The sequence below is a fragment of the Sus scrofa genome, chromosome 1, assembly GCF_054392235.1.
Source record: "Sus scrofa isolate SSC_HxYL_T2T_F1_AM1 chromosome 1, Sscrofa_HxYL_maternal_Yorkshire_Landrace_v2.0, whole genome shotgun sequence".
Classification (NCBI taxonomy): Eukaryota; Metazoa; Chordata; class Mammalia; order Artiodactyla; family Suidae; genus Sus; species Sus scrofa.
The window spans coordinates 155,831,238-155,852,290 of record NC_139383.1 but is presented as its reverse complement, the minus strand read 5'-3'; the positions used below and the strand labels follow the sequence as shown (position 1 = coordinate 155,852,290).

Here is a 21,053-nt window from a genome sequence, read left to right as displayed (position 1 = left end):
CTTGGATCCCACACTGCTGTGGCTGTGGAGCTGCAGCTCCAATTTGACCCCTAGCCCAGGAACTTCCATATGCTGTGGGTGCAGCCCTTAAAAAGACAAAAAAAAAAAAAAAAAAAGATTTCTGGATAAACTATTTTGCATATATATTTGATATATATATGTACGGTCCAACAATTTTAAAAAATAGGAAAATTTATGATATCTTCCATTTTTATATTTTGTTTCGGCATATTTTCTGGGTAATGATATTTTGTATTAGTTTCTCACTGAGTGTTCCTTCCCAGGTTCCTCAGGTTCTTCCTTTTTTCCCGTTAAAGTATTTGTAGTCCACACGGGCATCTTAGTCCTTTGGTAACTGGAGAGGGTTCAGTACTACTGTTCGTTACTCCTAAGTCCTTGTTACACCAGATCTTAGTCTTGATATTCAGACTTGAATACCTACTTGTTTGCTGCCTATATCTCTGCTTTAGTATTTCCACAGGCACCTTAAATTAATGATGATTAAAATTGAATTTGTGATCTTTTCTTCTCTTCTAGCTTTTCCACTCAACTGCCCAACTCGGAAACCTCTATCAGCCATCTTTAACTCCTCCCTCCCTATTCCTTTAACTTTCTAAGTGGTCTCCCTGCCTCCAATCCATCATCCACATCACAGCCATCAGAATGAGCTCTGATATCTTTTGATGGCCCGAAATTCCTTAGTGTCTTCCCCTTGAATTTAGAGTCCTTAGTATTGTACTGCCAGGCCCTTCTGCTGCCTCTTTTTTCACCCTTTCCTGTCCCACAGACTGTATGGAGCAACCACATTAAAGCTGGCTTTATGTGTAGCAACAACAACCATGCTGACATGCTGTTTCTTCTCTGGAAACATCTTTCCCCACTTTTTTTCTTGGTCACCCTTCAAGCAACTCAAATGTTTTTCGGGGACTCAATCTGTCATCTTCATAGCAAGCAAAGTCCTCTCCATCCTTGAGGCACAGGATGTACACTATTTATCTAGTGTTATAAGCCTTTTCTTTGAGCCCTTAAGGAGGAAGAAGGACCTACTTTTGACCTCCACAGCACTTAGCATAAAGGTTTGTATTGAATAGTTGAGTGGATTGTCTTTAAAATCACAGCAGGAAGGATGGTAAATTTTAACTGGTCGTATATCTAGATAGTGTTAGGGCGTTAAGGTTTTTCTTCATTTGGAGAACCCTGGCTTATATTTTCATCCTGTCTTGTCAGTTATAGGTTTATCCTGTCTTGTTAGTTCCTGTGTCTTCCTGGTTTTTTTCCCCCATTTTGTCTGTAGTCACTCCTAAAGGACAGTGAAGCTGTCTAGAATTAGGATCTGAAGTTTTGGCAGGAAGCCCTTCAGAATTGGTGATCTGAGTAAGTGTCTTTGCCAGCTGGAGCTTAGAACAAAGAAACCAAACAAACTCTTGGCACATTCTGAAATGCAGCTTTTTGCTTCTTCAGAAATTGTGATTCTGGTCAGTTGATGCTAACTTAGAAATGTGTGTAGAACTCAGAATTCAGTAGCCCCTCTTGATGCCTTTAATGCTTCATTAATTATTGAATTTGCAGCCTGTTTGGAGTTGGAGTATCATTGGAATTATGGTCTGTTAGAATTTTTGGAGCTGGATTGAACTTTATACTTGAGGTAATTTCTTTTCGTTCCCTAATTTTCATTCCGTTCCATAATTTTATGAGGAAAGCTAAGGTTATTTACCTAGTTGACGGCAGATGGGCTCTGTTCTTACTATTTCTGGATTAGTTCATTTTCTGTTTAATAACGTCTTTCAAAGTTACAGGGAATGATTGTGTTCGAATCATTCTTAGAGGAGTGACACTTTTTACTTGAGGTATCCCCACAAGCCTAAATGTTTTGGAAATGAAACCGTCATTTACCAGAAAATCCTTGTGCAAGTTACACAGTTATGCATTCTGCTTTTTTTTCCAATGAGAAAAATGACAAGCAATTTTACAAGAAGGATCATGTTTTAAAAATTATTTATAGGAGTAAATAATAGGTGAACTTATTAATAAGACACTGCAAAAGGGCTCATAGTGAAAATTTAAGATTCCATAACTCCCTGCCCTATTTCTTTTTCTCCACCCGAGAGACCACTTATTTCTTAGATATTCTTTCAAAGGAAATCCTTTTCCTCATTTTCCTAAAGTATCAAAATTACTAAAGTATCAAATTTAGTAGTACTAACAATGTTTTATATAAATTTTAGTCTTCAGTTAATTTCTGAGTGATTTACTGTAAGAATCCCTCCCCCCTCAACATTTTATGATCACTTTCAAAGCAAAGCTGAAATTTGGAAGAATTTTACAGTGAGTATTTAAAATTCCATTACCTAAGATTCTCCCATTATGTTTTACTCTGTATTACCACAGATCTATGTGTTTATCCCTTTATTCATCCCTCCATTCCTTCAGAACTCCTCATAAAGTCTGCCTAGTTATACAAATACCCATGAGTAGAATTTCGTTGCTTTTGCCGCTGAAGGAAACCAGAGTCCTGAAAGTGGAAAGAGATGGTATGGTCCGTGGTGTAAACTAGGAATAGTTTTTCTGTGTGTGTGTGTGTGTGTGTGTGTGTGTGTGTGTGTGTGTGTGTTTAAGTGATAAAGATCAACAAGGCATAACATCTTATTTAGAGTATGGATTAAATTGGTTTAGTGTGCTAGTCGAGAGCCTAACTAACCAGTCTTTCTGATATTTCGTTCTCTATTTCCTTCTTTCCTATACATTGGTTTCCCTTCTGATAAATCAAGCTATTAAGGCTATGTTTGGCTTAAACAGATAAGTGAGCTATTATAGTACCCATTTTGGGTAAGCCATTGAGTTGGTTGAGGTGTGTACTTTTCTGAAGAAACATTATTTTGACTGGGATGCTGAGACAATTGTGTTAGTATTTTTTCGCTTATAAAACAGCAATCTAAATTTGTCTTACTGTATTCTTCTAGAGGCTTTTACATTAAGATCTTAATGTATAGCTCTTACTAGCAGAATACTTTTTTACAATTAACAGTAAAACATAAAATAATCTCCTTAAATATTATTTTTCCTAAAAGCAAAGTTAAAAATAGATATTTCATAGTTTCAAATGGGATTCGACGAATGTGGCTTAAAATATTTTGGCAGTTTTATGCTGATTGGGAATGGAAAAGGAAAGCAAAAGAATCTGTAATGAAAAAACATCACCCATAATCCCTTCACTTTGAAAGTGATGAGTGTTAATATTTTGTATATCCCTTTAGCCTTTCTTTTCCTATTCATGTTTATAAACAAAATTAGGATAACAATATACAAGCTATCTTATAATCTCTTTTTCCTCCCTTCACATTAAATGAATTTTCTAATTTAATTAATATTCTTTTACTAAATGGAAAACTGCATGACCATTAAAACCGTACAGAGGATGATAAATTTTCACCCTGAAGAGTATTTTATCGAGGTACTCCAGTTACCAGATCACTCATTTTGCACTCAGGAAAAGAATTAAAAGGGCAGTGAAGCAGTGCTGCTGGTGAAAGAAGTGGATCAAGGCAAGATGAGCTTAAAGCTGTGCAAGCAGTTCTCAGTTTTAATAAGTCAGCTAAGATTGGACAAACTGGCAATTGCAGATATTTTTATCATGTATATTTTAGTAGAACTCTTGTTATTTAGCGGAATTACTCATATCATCACTGTGTTACATTGACGGAGAAATTTTTTTAAGTACATAAATTCTGGTCAATTTTTATTAAAAAAACAAAACAGCTTTGTTCCCAGCAGAGGTCTCATTAAAAGGAGATTTTGCTGCACTTGACTGAAAGATTGAAACAAAACACTGGTTGACAGTTTTTATCTATGGGAGTGAACAGAGGGATCTTTCTCTCCTTCTCATTCATCTGGCAGGAAAGTTAATCCAGTTGCTTTGAATTTAGGGAAGCAGGCTTTCTTTATAGGGATTCATTTTCTAATGTGGCAGTAATGTTTGATGGAGGTTAGTGTGGGAAAGGAGAAATAGGCCCATGGCCCCTTGGCAGATATGTTTTGATGATGCTAATGACAGCTGTGGAAAACAGATCTCACTTGTGGAACAGACATTGATGGGTAACGAGTAATGTTCTGGCGGCATCAAGCTCAGTGCCTGCTCCTTCCACCTGACCTTTTGCTAACTCTGAAAAAATACCTTTAAAAAATTGTAAATATAGATATGTTCCAGAGACTTAACATTAAATAAGTAACATTAAAATAATTTGAATTACTTTAAGCCTTTAACAGCAAATTCTTAGAAACTTCGAATTCTTTAGTGTTCATCCCTTGGGTAGTGATTTATTTCCCTCTTTAGTAAGAAGTTATTGGCAGAAGATCCTGAACTACTTTGATGTTTGAGCAGCACCTCTCTTGGAGTTCCTACCACTTTTGTTTTAAGGCGATTCTTAGGGGGTGGGGATTAGAGTTGTTTATTTGTTTGTTTGTTTCTTTTGTCTGTGGCATGGGCATGTGTGCACGGTTTGTATAGGAGACTAGCCCCTCCCCCCACCCCCAGGGTTATAAACAAAACTTGAGAAGATAATTCTGTAGTAAAACTGAAACTAGGTGGAGCAATAGTGTTTTAACTGATACTGAAGCAACCATTGACCAAGCCTATCAGATGGTCTTATCATTTTCCTGTTAACATGTATGTTTAGAATTACTGAGTTCAGAGGTATTTGACATTTCCTTTCTTTGTGCAGCATAAGGAATGCTTTTAAATGGTTATGTATCCTTAGATATTTTAAAGGTAGTATTCTAACTTTTATTTTTTTCTATCTGATGTTAAGTATAAAGTTGTAGAATTAGCTTGAATACCGATTTTAGCTGGCATGGAATGAATATAGAGTGGCATCTGTCCAAATTAAGTTAAAAACAAAGGAAGTTCCTGTGTGTAGTTTCCTGTCTCTTACAACAAAAGCAAAAAACCTTTCATAATTATTAAGCCCTTTTCAGAATCCCTAACATTAAAAGTATGAATTTTGGTATTTTGGTGTGCTGAATTGTTTGCTGGATGTTCTCATCCACTTTATTAAAGACATTTTCCTAAAAGATAATTATGTTTTTCTTTTCCTTTATCAGAACACAGCAATGGAGGAAACAGCTATATGGGAACAACACACGGTGACGCTTCACAGGGTAAGTTGGAGTAAATAATCTGTGTGTAACTCAGGATACTGGCAGCTTTTGAAAACAATAGAGGAAAGCCAGATGTCAGGAAGCCAGAAAAAGGGAAGAACTTTTCTATATTCCTTTGTTTAAAATTGGAGTTGCAGTAGATCTTTATTAAGGTCAAAAGTGAACATGATTACTTTTTCATATATCCTTTTGGTTGTTATTTGCATATTTCTGCTTTTAATTATGTGATTTGTTTTTAAAATTTTGAGTGATCAGATGAAAGACACTGTGTTGGTGTAAATTATAAACTTTCAGCTTTTCTGTGTATACATGCATGTATTGTATGTAGACTTGGAGTTTTAAATTGAACAAGGTCATGTGAGTAATAAAATCTGAAAAGATACTTGTTGGTTTGAAACATGTAGGGCCAAGGTACTGCTGAAGCAATTGCAGATGGGCAGAGAGCAGGGAGCAGTAAGAGTAAAAGCTTTGTCTGAGATGAGACTGCTCTGAATTTGAACTCTAGTGCTGCCTGTTTCCCTTTAGAAGTGAGCAAATGATCCAATCAGCTTTTAAAGCATTGGTTTTCACATGGTTTTTAAACATGGGGCTAGTGCCACCATATCATGCTTGACATAAAGTAGTGCCTCCCACAAATCTCCCCTTTCCTTCATTTGAAGAGAGCTGACTCTACGGATTAGCCTTCTCCTTAGCGAATGTACAGAAAGAGCTTAGAAAATATTTAAATATTTTACACTCAACTGTTCTACCAGCTGTGTTCATTACTAGGACGATGGGAGAGGGAAAATCATGTCCCTGAATCTTGCCCCTGATTATCTCATGAATGTGTGAATCTGCACATATATATAGAATGTGTGAATAAATTATTCGAAAACAGTGATTTCAGATAAGATATAGTCAATTTTTTTGTCTCCCTGAATGGTAGCGAAATCATTAAATAATACTAACCTTTTAACTTATGGAGCCAAGGTATGGCCTATCTTTGAAATGTGCTGGTAGATAGCATATTTATACCAGATTAAACATATACTTTCATACCTTATAAATGTTTAATTGGCTTGAATTGAAAGAATAATTTGGTATTATTTTATCATATTAAATTTATTTACTTTAATACCTTTATTGTTTTTATTGGGGTAATTAACACACAATAAGATTCATCCTAAGTAAACAGTTCTGAGTTTGACAAATGCATGCATATGTGACAGACATATAACACCACTGTAAACAAAATGTAGAACAATTCCATCACCCTGAAATTTTCTCTCATGCCTTTTATGGTCAACCCTGTCCCCTCAGCCCTAGCACTTAGCCCTGATATGTTTTCTGCTCCTATTTATACATTTGCTTTTTCCAGAATGTCGTGTAGGTGAACTCATAAAGTATATACCCTTTTGAGACTGGCTTCCTAAACTTAGCCTAAAGCAATTGAGATTTCTCCATGATGTAACGTGGATCAGTAGTTAATTCTTTCTTATTGCTGAGTAATGTTTCATTGTATGAATGTAGGATGATTTGCTTATTCATTTTCCAGTCTTAGTACACTGGGATTGCTTCCAGTTTGTGATGGTTGTGAATAAATCTGGTCACGTGTACAGGTTTTTGTATGAACGTAACTTTTCATTTGTGTAGGAATGAAATTTCTGTGGGTTTTATGGTAAGTGAATGTTTAACTTTTTTAAGGAGCTGTCAAACTGTTATCAGTTTTACATCCCACCAGCAATCCATAAGAGCTCCAGTTGCATTGTATCCTTATCACTACTTGATATCATTGGGGTTGTGTGTGCCCCTCCTTTTAATTTTAGCTATTCCAGTAGGTGTGTAGTGATATGCCATTGTTCAGTTTTTAGTTTTCTCAAGACTAATGATGTTGAATATCTATTTATGTGCTTGTCATCAATATACCTTCTTTGCTTGTCATCAATATACCTTCTTTGGTAAATCTTTTTCCATTTTTAATTAGGTTGTTTGTTTTCTTATATTGACCTTAGATAGATAGACTGCCATTTTTTTCTGCAGCAAATGGGTTTACTCAGGACCAGTAACGAATTGCAATTTAAGATCTGCAGCCACAGCAAGACACAGTGAAAGATCCCAGCAAAAAATGGAGAAAACTCTTTGACAGAGGGAGAAAAGGAGATTGGGAGAGCTATAGTACACAGAGTCCATTGGAGGAATTGAGAGTTCAGAGTAGAATGGTTTTTCATTGGCTAAATTGTGACAGTCTCTCATTGGCTGAGCTCTTTCAAGGCAATAAGAGGAAGTCTGTCTTCTTGTTGGGTTGTGCTAGCAGCATAGTGCATGAACATTCCCCCTTCTGGCCCCCAGACTCTGTTTTAATTGAGGTTTCATCTTTGTTTATTTTTATACTTATTATTTCGTTTTAATTGTAGTAAAATACTCATAACAAAATTTACCGTCTGTTCAATTCCTTAGTCTATTTTTTTTTAAATTTTTTTATTTTTTTATTTTTTTATTTTTTGTCTTTTCTTTTTGTTGTTGTTATTATTGCTATCTCTTGGTTCTTGGGCCGCTCCCGCGGCATATGGAGGTTCCCAGGCTAGGGGTTGAATCGGAGCTGTAGCCACCGGCCTACGCCAGAGCCACAGCAACGCGGGATCCGAGCCGCGTCTGCAACCTACACCACAGCTCACGGCAACGCCAGATCGTTAACCCACTGAGCAAGGGCAGGGTCCGAACCCGCAACCTCATGGTTCCTAGTCGGATTCGTTAACCACTGCGCCATGACGGGAACTCCCCTTAGTCTATTTTTAATTGGGTTATTTGGTTTTTATTTGTTGAGCTATAGGAGTTTTTATATATTCTGGACATTAACCCCTTATCACATATTCAGATATATGACTTGTAAATGTTTTTCCCCTTTCCATGGATTATTTTGCTACTTTATTTACTATAGATCTGTATCTCATTAGCTTAGGCAAAATAGGAAAAGATCCTGAGTGCTGAGAAAACAGAATCTGATTTTCTGAGTTTCATACCAGCTCATCATGGTAGTTGTAATACTCAGGCAGGTCTGAGAACTCCTGTCTAGAAGATCATGTAAATTCCATTATGTAGCTGGGCTCTACTTGTTTGTTGCAGTTTTCTTTTCCCTGAGGGAGTACCAGCCCAGAGAAATGTCATCAGAAGATAGGTAGAGAAAAGATGAGTATATAATTTTAAGTCTTTGGTTTTCAAATGTATTAACTATTGCTCTGGGAATACAGAGCTATGTTGCCTCTGGGCCTCATCAGAGAGAGACTGTGACAGAATGGAAGTCCTCAACAACCATCCCTCCAGGAGTTGTTTTTTGTAGGTTTTTAAAAATAAACCTGTCATTGTAAGCCCAGAGACTTAGGCTGAAGCATAATTCAGTTGACTTCATTCTCTGAGGCTGTAGAACTAACTATACTTTCACATATCTCTCCTTTGGAATTCTGAGTTGACAAGAATAAAATTTAGACTATCTAGAGCTTTGTTAGTGTACTTTGTTGTAAAGAGCTAGAAAATAAATACGTATTTTAGGCCTTGCAGGCCATAAATCTCTGTCAGAACTACTCAGCTAAAGTTATATTGCAAAAGCTTCCATAAAGAGTAGAGTAGGTAAAAAAATGGGTGGGTCTCTAAGTTCCAATAACACTTTATTTGCAGAAGTAGGCAGCGAGCTGGATTTACCTTCGGGCCATAGTGTGCTGCCCACTGATCTAGAGCAGTAGCTCTCTAGATTAACTGTAAAGAGGAAGCAACTAGATCATCCCCAACTACCAGATTCTGATTCCTTTGGTCCTGGATGGGATCGTGGCACCTCTAATAAGCATTATTATAAATCGGTTTTTGAAATGGAGGTCCATGGCCTCTGACACCACATTTTTAAGAAGCATGACGGAGGAATGAGAAAGTCATTCTTGAAATGAGCCAGGAGAGCTTTTGGAGTATAGTAAGTGAAGGAGATAATTTGAGGCTTTGTTTTTTTGTTAGTAACCTGGAGTTACAGATATTGCATGTTGCCAGGTAAGGGCAGAACTATATTTTTTGACATCTGACAGTCAATTACATGAAAGAGAAAGGTAACTGTTTCTTTTACAAGAGTAAATATCCTGTGGATTTAAATGCCAACATTTTCTGCTATTTACTCTCCAGAATAATATAATATATGCTTGTATATTGCCTCATCTATTTGCATTCTCAGAGGAAGCTTTCTTCTTAGAATACTAGAAATGATTGAAATCTGATTCATTCTTTAAACCTAAGTAATTTTTGGTGTTCCACTGTATGCCAAGCACTGTTGTAGTCCTGGGAATTATATCAGAAAAAAAGCAGATAACACTCCCTGCCTTGTGGATTTTGACCTTCCCTACTGGTCCTCAACTATGGATGAATATATACCCCGGGTAGTTGTCCATCCCATCTTCTGTTGCATTATAATTTTCTTAAGGATAGGAAATCTTAACCAGTTTTATGTCTCCTTAGTGCTTGTTACTTAGTTATACACGATAAGACTTAATTTCCTAGGAGGCCAGACTACTCAACAAAGTCATTCTTAGGAGATCTTTGCAGCATTGTCTAGTAGCAATATAATGCAAACCACATGTGTTATTAAGATGTTCCTAGTCATCATATTTAAAAATGTAAGGAATGCGTAAAATTAATTTTATAATAGATCTTATTTAACTCAGTATATCCAAAATATTGTCATTTTCAACATGTAATTTAAAAGTTAATATACCTATTTTGCCTTTTTTTCATACCGAGTCTTAGAAAACTTGCACATTTTTCAATTTCAGATAAGACTACCCACATTTTAAGTGCTCAGTAGTTGTATATATAATGGCAATAGTATTGGCAAATGCAGGTCTGCAGCTCGAGATGGTAGCTGTTCCACCCCTCCCCACCCATGACATACCCACAGCTTTCTTTAGTTTTAGATGTTCTCCCTTAGAAAATGCATGGGTTTTTTTTTTTTTTTTCTTTTAGGGGGGAAGGGGCGGGGGGGTCCTTTTAGGGCCACACCCGAGGCATATAGAGGTTCCCAGGCTAGAGGTCCCATCGGAGCCGTAGCCTCTGGCCTACGCCACAGCAGCAGCAACTCAGGATCCGAGCCATGTCTGTGATCTACACCACAGCTCACAGCGATGCTGGATCCTTAACCCACTGAGCAAGGCTAGGGATTGAACCCACGTCCTCATGGATCCTAGTTGGGTTCGTTGTCCGCTGAGCCATGACGGGAACTCCAAAAATGCATGTATTTTTATAGTTCTTTGAGAAATAAATAAATACTCCAGAATGAGTTGTTCATCTGAACACTTTTTTTTTTTATTTTCTGAGAAAGAATTAGGTAGAAGATTAAATGAATATTTGTATAAAAAAGAATTAAAGGCTTGAGAGTGGTTTATGAGAGGGTTGGCAGAGATGGCAGAGTAGGAAGATAATAAGCTTACCTCTTCTCATGGGGATACCAGAATTACAACTCTTTATAGAGCATTTGTTGATGAGCAAGACCAAAGGCATAAAGATCTTCTACAACTAAGGATAATTAGAAAGAACCACAATGAGATGGGTAGGAGAGGTGGAGTCTCACTTAAGACCAGACCCCCTGGGTAGTTCAAGACCCATGCCTCCAGGGTGGGTGACGATAAACAGGAGAGTAATTACATTGCAGGGGTTCTTCCCAAGGTGAAAGGAGTCCGAGCTCCTCGGTGGGCTCCCCAGCCCAGGGATTCTGTACTAGGAAGGTGAGCACCCAGAATGTTTGGCTTTGAAGGCCAGCAAGACTTATTTTCTGAAGACCTAGAGGGCTGTGAGCAATGGAGACTCCACTTTTAAAGGGTGCACACAAAAGACATGTTCCAAGTTTCCGGAAAGAAACAGTAATTTGAAAGGAGCTTGGGTCAGACCCACTTGCTGATCTTGGAGAGTCTCCTGGAAAGACAGAAGACAACTGCAGCTCTCCCTGGGGTCATAACCACTGATGGCAGCTATTGTGAGGATTTCATTCTATCGTGTGGACACTGGTGCAAACGCCATTATGGAATGCTCCCTCTAACTCATTAGTACTAGGATCCCCAGGGCCCTGTAGCCAGAGACCCTAGGACCTGCTTCTGCCCACCAGTTGGCTGGCACTAGCCCTAGGACCTGACTTTACTCACTGGCAGGTCAGCATCAGCATGGGATCCTCTGGGCCTGGTCCCCACACACCAATTGGCTGATACCAGCCCCAGGACTGGCCATCACCAAAAAGTCTACAGATAACAACTGTTGGTGAGGATGTAGAGAAAGGAATCCTCATGCACTATTGGTGGGAATGTATATCACTGCAGCCACTATGGGAAACAGTATGGAGTTTCCTTAAAAAACCAAAAATAGAACTACCATGTGATCCAGCAATTCCATTTCTGGGTAGGTATTTGAAGAAAACGAAAACCTAATTTGTAAAAATCCTTGCACCCCAGTATTTATAATATCATTATTTACAATAGCCAAGATATGGAAGCAGTCTTAAGTGCCCATCAGTAAAGGAGATAAAGATGTGGTACATAAATACAATGGAATATTAACTCAGCCATAGAAAGAACGAAATGTTGCCATTTGCAACAACTGGGTGGACCTGGAGGTTATTTTGCTTATTGAAGTAAGACAGAAAGACAGATACTATGCATTATCACTTATATGTAGAATCTAAAAAATAAAACTAGTGAATATAATAAAAAAAGAAACAGATTCACAGGTATAGAGAACAAACTAGTGCTTACCAGTGGGGAGAGGGAGGGGAAGGGGCAATAAAAGGCAGAGGATTAAGAGGTACAAAATATTGTTTATAAAACAAGCTGCAAGGATGTATTGTACAGTGCAGGGAAATATAGCCAATATTTTATAATAACTTTAGAGTGTAATCTGTAACAATTTGTATCACTATGTCGTCTACCTGAAACTAAAATAATTTGTTCATTTGCTTTTTAGTGCTGCACCCATGACATATGGAACTTTCCAGGCTAGGGATTGAATTGCAACTGTAGCCATCAGCCCACACCACAGCCACAGCAACATGGGATCCAAGCCACCTCTGCGACCTACACCACAGCTCATGGTAACGCCCTGACCCACTGAGTAAAGACAGGGATCCAACCTGCACCTCGTGGATGCTAGTCAGATTTGTTTCTGCTGCACCACAACAGGACCTCCCAAATATTTTCAACCACCTGTATCTCATTTTTTAAAAAAGTAAGAAAACCCCACTATGTTGTACACCTAAAACTAAAAAATTAAATGGTAAATGTATGTTGAAAGCAAGAATCTAGTTAAGAGAAAATCTAAGGATGAGCAGCTGCTTCAGAAGTGATTGGATAAGAAGTAAGCTTGGAACAAGGTGGCAAGGTAGTTCAGTGAAGGAAAGAATAGTTCTTTTCTTTTTGGAGGGGCCTGCAACATGCAAAAGTTCTGAGGCCAGGAATGAACCCAAGCCGTACCAGTAACAATGCTTTTTACCAGCAGTAAAAAGAAATGAAGTACTGATAATGCCATGATGTGGATGAACCTTGAAAACATTACATTAATTCAAAGAAGCCAGTTGCAAAGGATCATTATCATCTAATTCCACTTATAGGAAATGGTTAGTACAGGTGAATAGACAGAAAGTAGATTAGTGGCTTTAGGATATGGGGGATATAGGGATGATGGCTAAATTTAGGGAATTTCCTCTAGGGTTATGAAAATGTTATAAAATTGATTGTAATGATGGTTGCGCAACTCTGAATACTCAAAAACATTGAATTTACATTTTGAAGAGTGAATTAATCATAGGTGGCTTAATATGTCAGTAAAACTGTTCTAGGAAAAGGGGCAGGAGAGGGGGTATTCCTACATCCGTTGAGTAGCTCCAAGCTAGTATGTGATAGAAGATAAGCATTTACACTGAGGTTAAGCATGTAAGATAAGCTAGGCTTGTTTTATCTGTTTGAAGGTCATTGTTTACATTCATAGAATGAATTATGGATGTTTCAAACTCTATATTTTATTCAGTTTCTGTGAAATAAGGTTAATAACCACTTGAAGTAAATTGAATCTCAGAAAGGTCTAGTGAAATGTCCCAAAGAGGTAGATTTTGAACATAGGTCTTTGGACTTAGCATATGTTTATCTTTTCATTTATATGTAAATTGAAATTTTAAATATAAAAATATTTATGGAATATAATATCTGAATTCAGAATTCAAATTCTGTCACATAAACTATATATAATTTAATAAGATGAGTAAAATAAAAAAGTAACATTGTTAAGAAGGAGCCAAATTCTTGGCACTTTTTTTTTTTTTTATGTTTAGAACATTGGTGAGGTCAGTTTTGTGGAGAAAATGACAGTTTTGGAGAAGAGTATTTGGAAATGTTTTATAAGAAGCTGGAAATAGAAAGGTGGAGTAGGAATTAGAAATGAAAGCTATAATTTGGGAGTCAGAGTGGTAAGTGTGAGAGTTGTAGTGTAAGAATCAGTGGGCACACACACACACACAATGTGAGTAGCCAAGGAGCTGTTGAAGGAAGCAGGGATAAAAAGAACTAGTCTAACAGTCTTGGCATTTCAACAACATTTTGAGCACTACCAAGGTAAGGTGGAAAAACTGTAGGGGGTCTTGTGACTAGTTTGGGCTTACCACTTGTTGATTTCGAACAGGCCTTGCAGATCTGTTGGGGCCTCATAGAATTGAAGTATATCAGAGTTGAAAAAAATCCTGATCTCTTACTCAAATGAAGGAACTAAAGTCCACAGAGGTCCTAGAAATGGCCACAGCTGGCAGGTAGTGGAGTGACATGTGGGACTCGGGGCCTTTGGACTTCATTTGTAAAAATGAAGTTGAAGGAGTTGATTGCCAAGGATCTGTTTGGATTAAAAAAAATTTTTTGGGGGGGGGGTTAAAAATTTTTTGAGCCCAGTGTTTACTGTGAGAACACATGGCTAGAACAGTTTCTATAGAATGTTGAGGACTGATTGGAGGAAAAGGGGAGAGGAATCAAACTATAAAAAACTATAGGAGTAAAACTATATGGTGAGAATTAATTTAGCTGGTTGTAGAAATTTGGCATGGAAAAACAACAAAAGAAGAGTAACAAGAGAATCTTTAGGGGATTGGGCATACTTGAAGGAAATAAGAATATTTGGAGGGGAGATTGTTCATGTTATGCAGTTATATTTTTATAACCGAATCAACAGTCAACTTTCAGGATTTTTTTTCTTTTTTTGCTTTATCTTTTAAGAAATCAAATATTTTAACAAATGAATGGGCAAGCCCTTCATATAAAAGATCTGATTGTAAATAGTTCAGGCTTTGTTTGCAATATGGTCCCTGTTGCAACTACTCAGTGCAGAAGCAGTCATAATGAAATGTAAAGGAATAAGCATGGCTGGTGTCCAGTAAAAGTGGGCAGATAACTGAACAGATTCCAGGCCTTTTGTTTATCATAAATTCAGTTATACTACCAGGCAAACGTAAAAATACATGTTATTCCATGTGGCTGCCTGTGGTCTTGAAGGGATAAAATGTGATAAAAATAAAATTCATGTATCCCAAACCTAATCATATATGTGTGTGCACATCCAAATAAATGAGATTATATTATACTACTTATTGTTTAATTAATTTATTCATTTTGGCACAACCACAGCACGTGGAAGTTCCCCAGGCCAGGCAGGGATTGAATCTGAGCCACAGCCGTGACAACACTGGTTTCTTAACCTGCTAAGCCACCAGGGAACTCCATATTATACTACTTTAAACCACTTACCCCACCACCATAATAAAAAACATTATCTTGGGCATTTTATCATGTGAACATGTAAAAATCAACTATCTTTTGACACACCTAAAATTTTTTTGTGCTAAAGATATAGGAGAAAATGGATTATTACCCATTTTTTAAAAAAAAAAATCCTTACAGAAAGCATCGTGTTAGTCTTTTGTAAATCCAGTGCAGAGTATACGATTGCCTTGGAATAATAATAATTCTACTACTGTCAGTTTTGATCACTGGAAATAGTATTAAAAATTTTTCTATACATACTTTATTCCTTTCCCCATTTTAAAAAATGATTTTGAGAGTTCTGTTGTAGCTTAGCAGTAATGAACCCGACTAGTATCCATGAGAATGTGGGTTCGATCCCTGGCCTCACTCACTGCATTAAGATTCTGGCATTGCTGTGAGCTGTGTTGTAGGTTGCAGACGCTGCTTGGATCTGGCATTGCTGTGGCTGTGGTGTAGATCAGCAGCTGCAGCTCTGATTCAACCCCTAGCCTGGGAACTTCCATATGCTGTGGGTGTGGAGTATTCTGCTGCTCATTGTCTTTTATAGCAATTTTGTAAGGCATTTAATCATAATCCCTTTTTTGCGCATTTTTTTGTATGAAATTAGTTGGGGTTTTTTTTTTTTTGAGCTTTTAGAAATTGGCTTAGTTTTGTGTGTGTGTTTGCACACACGCATGCTTGCATGCATGCATGCATAAGAAACATAACTACTGCTTTCTGACATTTCCTCCCCTTCTGCCCTTTGTACTCTTTTGTCTGGATCTTCTCTTTCCTTTCCTCTTCCTGCCCCACTTAAGTCTGAACCCAGTGCCCACAGTGTGAGGCCCTGTCTTTAAAAGGCCTGGCAGGTCTGTTTTGAGAATTCCTAGGGGTTATACTGCCCCACTTGGTGCAGGCTTTGCTTTAGGTTCTTTGCATTCATTTACAACAAAGCAAAATCCCTTCCAGTTTCAGCTGCTGTTCTCAGGTTGTCCTACCATTCTTTTTTCTTTTTCTTTTTTCTCTCTTTTGGCCACCCTTTGGCATATGGCACTCCCAGGCCAGGGGATCAGATCTGAGCCACAGTTGTGACCTAAGCCACAGCTGCAACAATACTTGATTCTTTTTTTTTTTTTGTCTTTTTGCTATTTCTTGGGCCACTCCCGTGGCATATGGAGGCTCCCAGGCTAGGGGTTGAATCGGAGCTGTAGCCACCGGCCTACGCCAGAGCCACAGCAACGCGGGATCCGAACCACGTCTGAGCCTACACCACAGCTCACGGCAACGCCAGATCGTTAACCCACTGAGCAAGGGCAGGGACCGAACCCGCAACCTCATGGTTCCTAGTCAGATTCCTTAACCACTGCGCCATGACGGGAACTCCAATACTGGATTCTTAACCCACGGATTGAACCCGTGTCCCAGTACTCCCAAGATGCCCACTGATCCCATTGTGCCACAGTGGGAGCCCCTGTCCTGCCGTTCTTTGCAGTGAGTACCTGTCAGTCACTTGCAGTTCTTCAGGTCTTCTCAAGTATTGGGATTAGCAACACACAGGTGTAGATGTTACTCATCCTGAAGGCAGAAGTCTTGAGTGGATACAATTGGTTACCTGCTTTTGTTGTAAATGTCCATGGGTTTTTGGCTTGTTGTCTAGTTACCCTGTGCCTTGTTTTTATTTGGAAATTCAGGAAGATTTCAGATCCATGCTACTACAATGGCTGCTAAAGAGTGCTCAAAAAAAGACAACTCTGAGAGTTCCTGCCCTGGTACATTTGGTGAAGAATCTTGACTGCAGTGGCTTAGATTGCTGCATAGTTGCAGGTTCAGTCCTTGCCTCAGCACAGTGTATTAAGGATCTTTGGTTGCTGTACCTATGGCAAGGTCGCAACTGCAGCTCATGTTATGTCCCTGGCTAGGAACTTCCATATGCAGCCATTAAATTAAAAAAAAAAAAAAAGAAAAGAAAAGCTCTGTAAAGGGAAATTGAGTTAAAATTAAGTTGAATGATCAGTTAAATACTTGTTTTAGTGTACTGACATTGATGAACTACCTTGTATTAGGCCCTTGCAGGGCTGTACTAGGCCAGAATATGTAGAAGAATATGTAAATCCCTCCCAAATGGGACTTTGATGCCCAGGCTACTTACAGTGCCATTGTTAGGCAGCAGAAGTGTGTATTTGTCTTCTAGGAACATACAAGATGGGCCTCTTCTACCTGTGGAAAGTTAGGATGGTTTTATGAATAAGATAACATTGAACCTGGATATTGAAGGGTAAAGTGAAGCTTGAGAGATGTATGAGGTACCAAAGGAATCCTAGGCAGAGAAGAAATTATAAAAGCTTAAAATTTGATGCTGGATGGTATGTTTAAGCAGAGATCAGTAGTAGCTCAGTATGTTGGGAGCAAAGACTAGGGGTCCCAGTGTCAGGTTCCTCTTCTCTGTGCTATCTCTCCTTTGGGCCTTTTCTATTCTCAAAAAGGATTTGGGGGTGCAGGCTGAGAAGTATGGTAGCGGCGCCTGGATTGAGCTGGTGGGCTTCCTTGCACAAGCATGGAGGCAGGTAGTCTGGCAGGAAATTGTTCTAGCTGGAAGGTGCCACAGCAGCGCTGGGATATACCTAGTGGTCTTGCCCCGCAGGGATGGAGACAGGTGGTCTCTCCAGGAAGGAGCAAACAGCTCAGGATGGGAGCAGTTCTGGGTCAAAGGGAATTTCCCCTTGAACTGAGACCACAGTGTAATAGCTCTGACCTGGGCTCTTTTAAAGAGCTGTTCTGGTCCTGTTCGAGTGAAAAATGCTCCTGCCAGTTGCCTCGGAGGCCGCGATGAAGAGTCAGGTAGCAGTGTACAGAAAGTTTTATTTACAGCCCTCAGAGAGAGTGAGCCACCCTGGGTAGGGACTGGCGCTGGGTACAAGGTATTTCCTTATATTCCTGTATCATGGATCTGTTTGGGGATCCCCTGTTGTCTTGCCTCATGCCCACTAATTCCTTGTCCCAACCCCTCTGTGCTTTGCGTGCATAAGGGCTGAGTGTCTTTTTGATCTCTATATGGGGGCGGGGGGCAAGTTTGGGGCGGGGGGCAAGTTTGGGGCAGGATGCCTTATTTGCTTAGGAGAAAGGTTATAGGGAGGTGCTCCGAAGAGCATTCCTCTGGTATCTTCATTGTTTGATCACAGGCCTCTTGTTTTTGGTAATTGATAAATGGCCTGTTTTGAATCACCTGAGTCCCTTTCCTGGCCTACCTAACACCGGGAAGCATGTTGGCTTTGTACTTCGGGATATTATTGCATGCTAAGGAATTTGGACCTATGGACAAGGGAATAACAGGATTTGGTTTGTTTTAGAGTAATAATCCTTCAAATATGATGGGGAGGGTAATGCAGTGGAGGTAAGAAATCTTTTGAAAAGGCCAAATAAGAAAGTGGTGAAGGTTTAACCTTTGAAAGGTTCCCCTAAGAGGGAAAGAAAAGTTGAACCCTTTATAGTTTAATGATCACCCTGGTCCTCTGTTCACACAGCTTTTAAGGCTAAGGTTCTCAGCCCTGGCTGCGTGTTAGAATCACTTTGGAGTTTTGTTTTTTAAAATGCGTACCATCTCCCCCCTCTACTTTTTTTTTAATTGGTATGTGGTGGGAGGTTCTGAAAACTGATCTCAAATGATTCTAACTGCAGCCAGGGTTTAAATCACAGACTTTCTGGGTAGTCATTAAATGAACTGTAGCAAACGCTGATACAGCAGGATTACATGCCCTACAGAGTACTGGAGCCACGTAGAAGCAGTGTGGTCCCAATGGGTTTGAGGCCCTGGCTCACTGCAGCCAAAACTATACTTGTTCACAAGCAAATATTGGGAAATACCTAGTTATCTCTGCCTTCCTTGTTGAAATTCAGTTCCAGATGTTTTCAGCATTTCTTTAATATTTTTGTGTTATAGTTTTATTTATTTATTTATTTTGGTCTTTTCTAGGGCCGTACCCACGGCATGTGGAGGTTCCCAGGCTAGGGGTCTAATCGGAGCTGTAGACACTGGCCTGCACCACAGCCACAGCAACGAGGTATCCGAGCCTCTTCTGTGACCTACACCACAGCTCATGGCAATGCCAGATCCTTAACCCACTGATCAAACCCACAACCTCATGGTTCCTAGTCAGATTCGTAAACCACTGAGCCACGACAGGAACTCCATATTTTTATTTTTTAAATAAAAGAATTATTAAACAAGATATAAATGCAATATATAAAAGAATAGAGAATAAAGATTAGACCCAGCCTCTTCCAAGGAGGAAAGATTGCCCTGGAAGTAATGACCCTTGGGCATTTAGGTTTTTCCCAGTATTTGTAATTACAAACAATCTGTGAATGACTGTGTACATTTGTATTTTTCTATTGTTGGAGATGTATATGTAGTCTTTTTTTAGGGCTGCACCCAATGACATTGAAGTTCCCAGGCTAGGGGTCCACTCACAGCTGCATCTGCTGGTCTACACCACAGCCACAGCAACACCAGATCCAAGCTGAGTCTGTGACCTACGCTGCAACTCACAGCAGTGCTGGATCCTTCACCCACTGAGCCAGGCCAGGGATCGAACCTGCAACCTTATGGATACTAGTCAGGTTTGTTACCACTGACCCACAGTGGGACCTCATTTGTAATCTTCAGGGTACACTCCTAGAAATTATCTCACTCTATCGAAAGATAAGTGCTTTCGTAATTTTTAAAGAGTGCTTTTGTAATCCTTTAAAGAGAGGATTGCCAAATTCCTGTCTGTAAAGAGTTGTAGCAGTTTGCATGCCCGTTAGCAGTGGTGCCTATTTTTCTTAAGCCTCCCCAGCGAAATGTGTTGTTATACTTAAATTTATACCATTCTGTGTGCTTTTATTTTTTTTAATTTTAAATTTTTTTTTGTCTTTTGTCTTTTTAGGGCTGCACCCACAGCATTTGGAGGCTCCCAGGCTAGGAGTCTAATCAGAGCTACAACTGCTGACCTACACCACAGCCACAGCAATGCTGGATCCTTAACCCACTGAGCAAGGCCAGGGATCAAACCTGCAACCTCATGGTTCCTAGTCAGATTCGTTAACCACTGAGCCACAACAGGAACTCCGCTGTGTGCTTTTAATTTGCATTTCTCTAATTAGGAGTTTCAGCAGCTCAGCTCATATCTTTTGTAAATTGTCTGTTTTGTTGGGCTTTTTGGTCATTTTTCATGTTTTTCAGCAGTTCTTTTTTTTTTTTTTTTTTTGGTCTTTTTGCCTTTTCTAGGGCCGCTTCCCACGGCATATGGAGGTTCCCAGGCTAGAGGTCGAATCAGAGCTGTAGCTGCCAGCCTACGCCAGAGCCACAGCAACACGGGATCCGAGCCACGTCTGCAACCTGCACCACAGCTCACGGCAATGCCAGATCCTTAACCCACTGAGTGAGGCCAGGGATCGAACCCGCAATCTCATGGTTCCTAGTCGGATACAACACTGAGCCACGACGGGAACTCCAGTGGTTCTTAATATTAGCGTTTTCAAAGTATGGGCTGTGGATCTCAGAAGGACTCTGAAATGTTTTTATGCTTAGGACAGACTATCATAATAGTACAAAAATACTGACTTTTTTGCTGTGTTGATATTTGGCAGTGAGAGTATGGAAGCAATGGTGAGTAGAACTTAGTCTAATAGCGAAGACCAAGGCAGTGACACCAAATGTACTGACATCCTTTCACACTCTCATGATTTATAAGAACAGTTCCAGTTTTGCTCCATTGTAACTCAAAACAGTAAAAATTACTAGTTTTACCACATCTCAGCTTTTGCATAGACATTTAAAAAAATCTGTGTATCAGAGTTCCTGCTGTGTCATTGGGTTAAGGACCCAACATTGTCTCTGTGAGGATGAAGGTCCGAGCCAGGGGTTCAATCCCTGGCCTTGCTCAGTGGGTTAAAGCATCCCGTGTTGCCATGACTGTGGTGTAGGCCACAGCTGCAACTCCTGTTGGACCTGCAGCCTGGAACTTCTGTATGCTATAGGTGTGTCCATAAAAAGGAAAAAAAATCTGTGTATTGAAATGGGGAAATACACATAAGACATTTCTATTTTGTACTGAACTGCTTGTGTGATTGTTTGAATTGGAAGCTCAA

At 39.2% G+C, this 21,053-nt stretch overlaps 1 protein-coding gene across 20 annotated transcripts in view; it reads left to right on the top strand.

The window, feature by feature from the left end:
* Nucleotides 1-21,053, top strand: part of TJP1 (tight junction protein 1) — a 264,401-nt gene that overhangs the window by 162,302 nt on the left and 81,046 nt on the right. For 14 of the 20 annotated variants that reach the window (XM_021098856.2, XM_021098848.2, XM_021098836.2 and 11 more), the window contains 1 exon segment: nucleotides 5,098-5,154. In XM_021098856.2, the coding sequence (XP_020954515.2) occupies nucleotides 5,098-5,154 (57 nt within the window). 20 annotated transcript variants of the gene reach the window in all.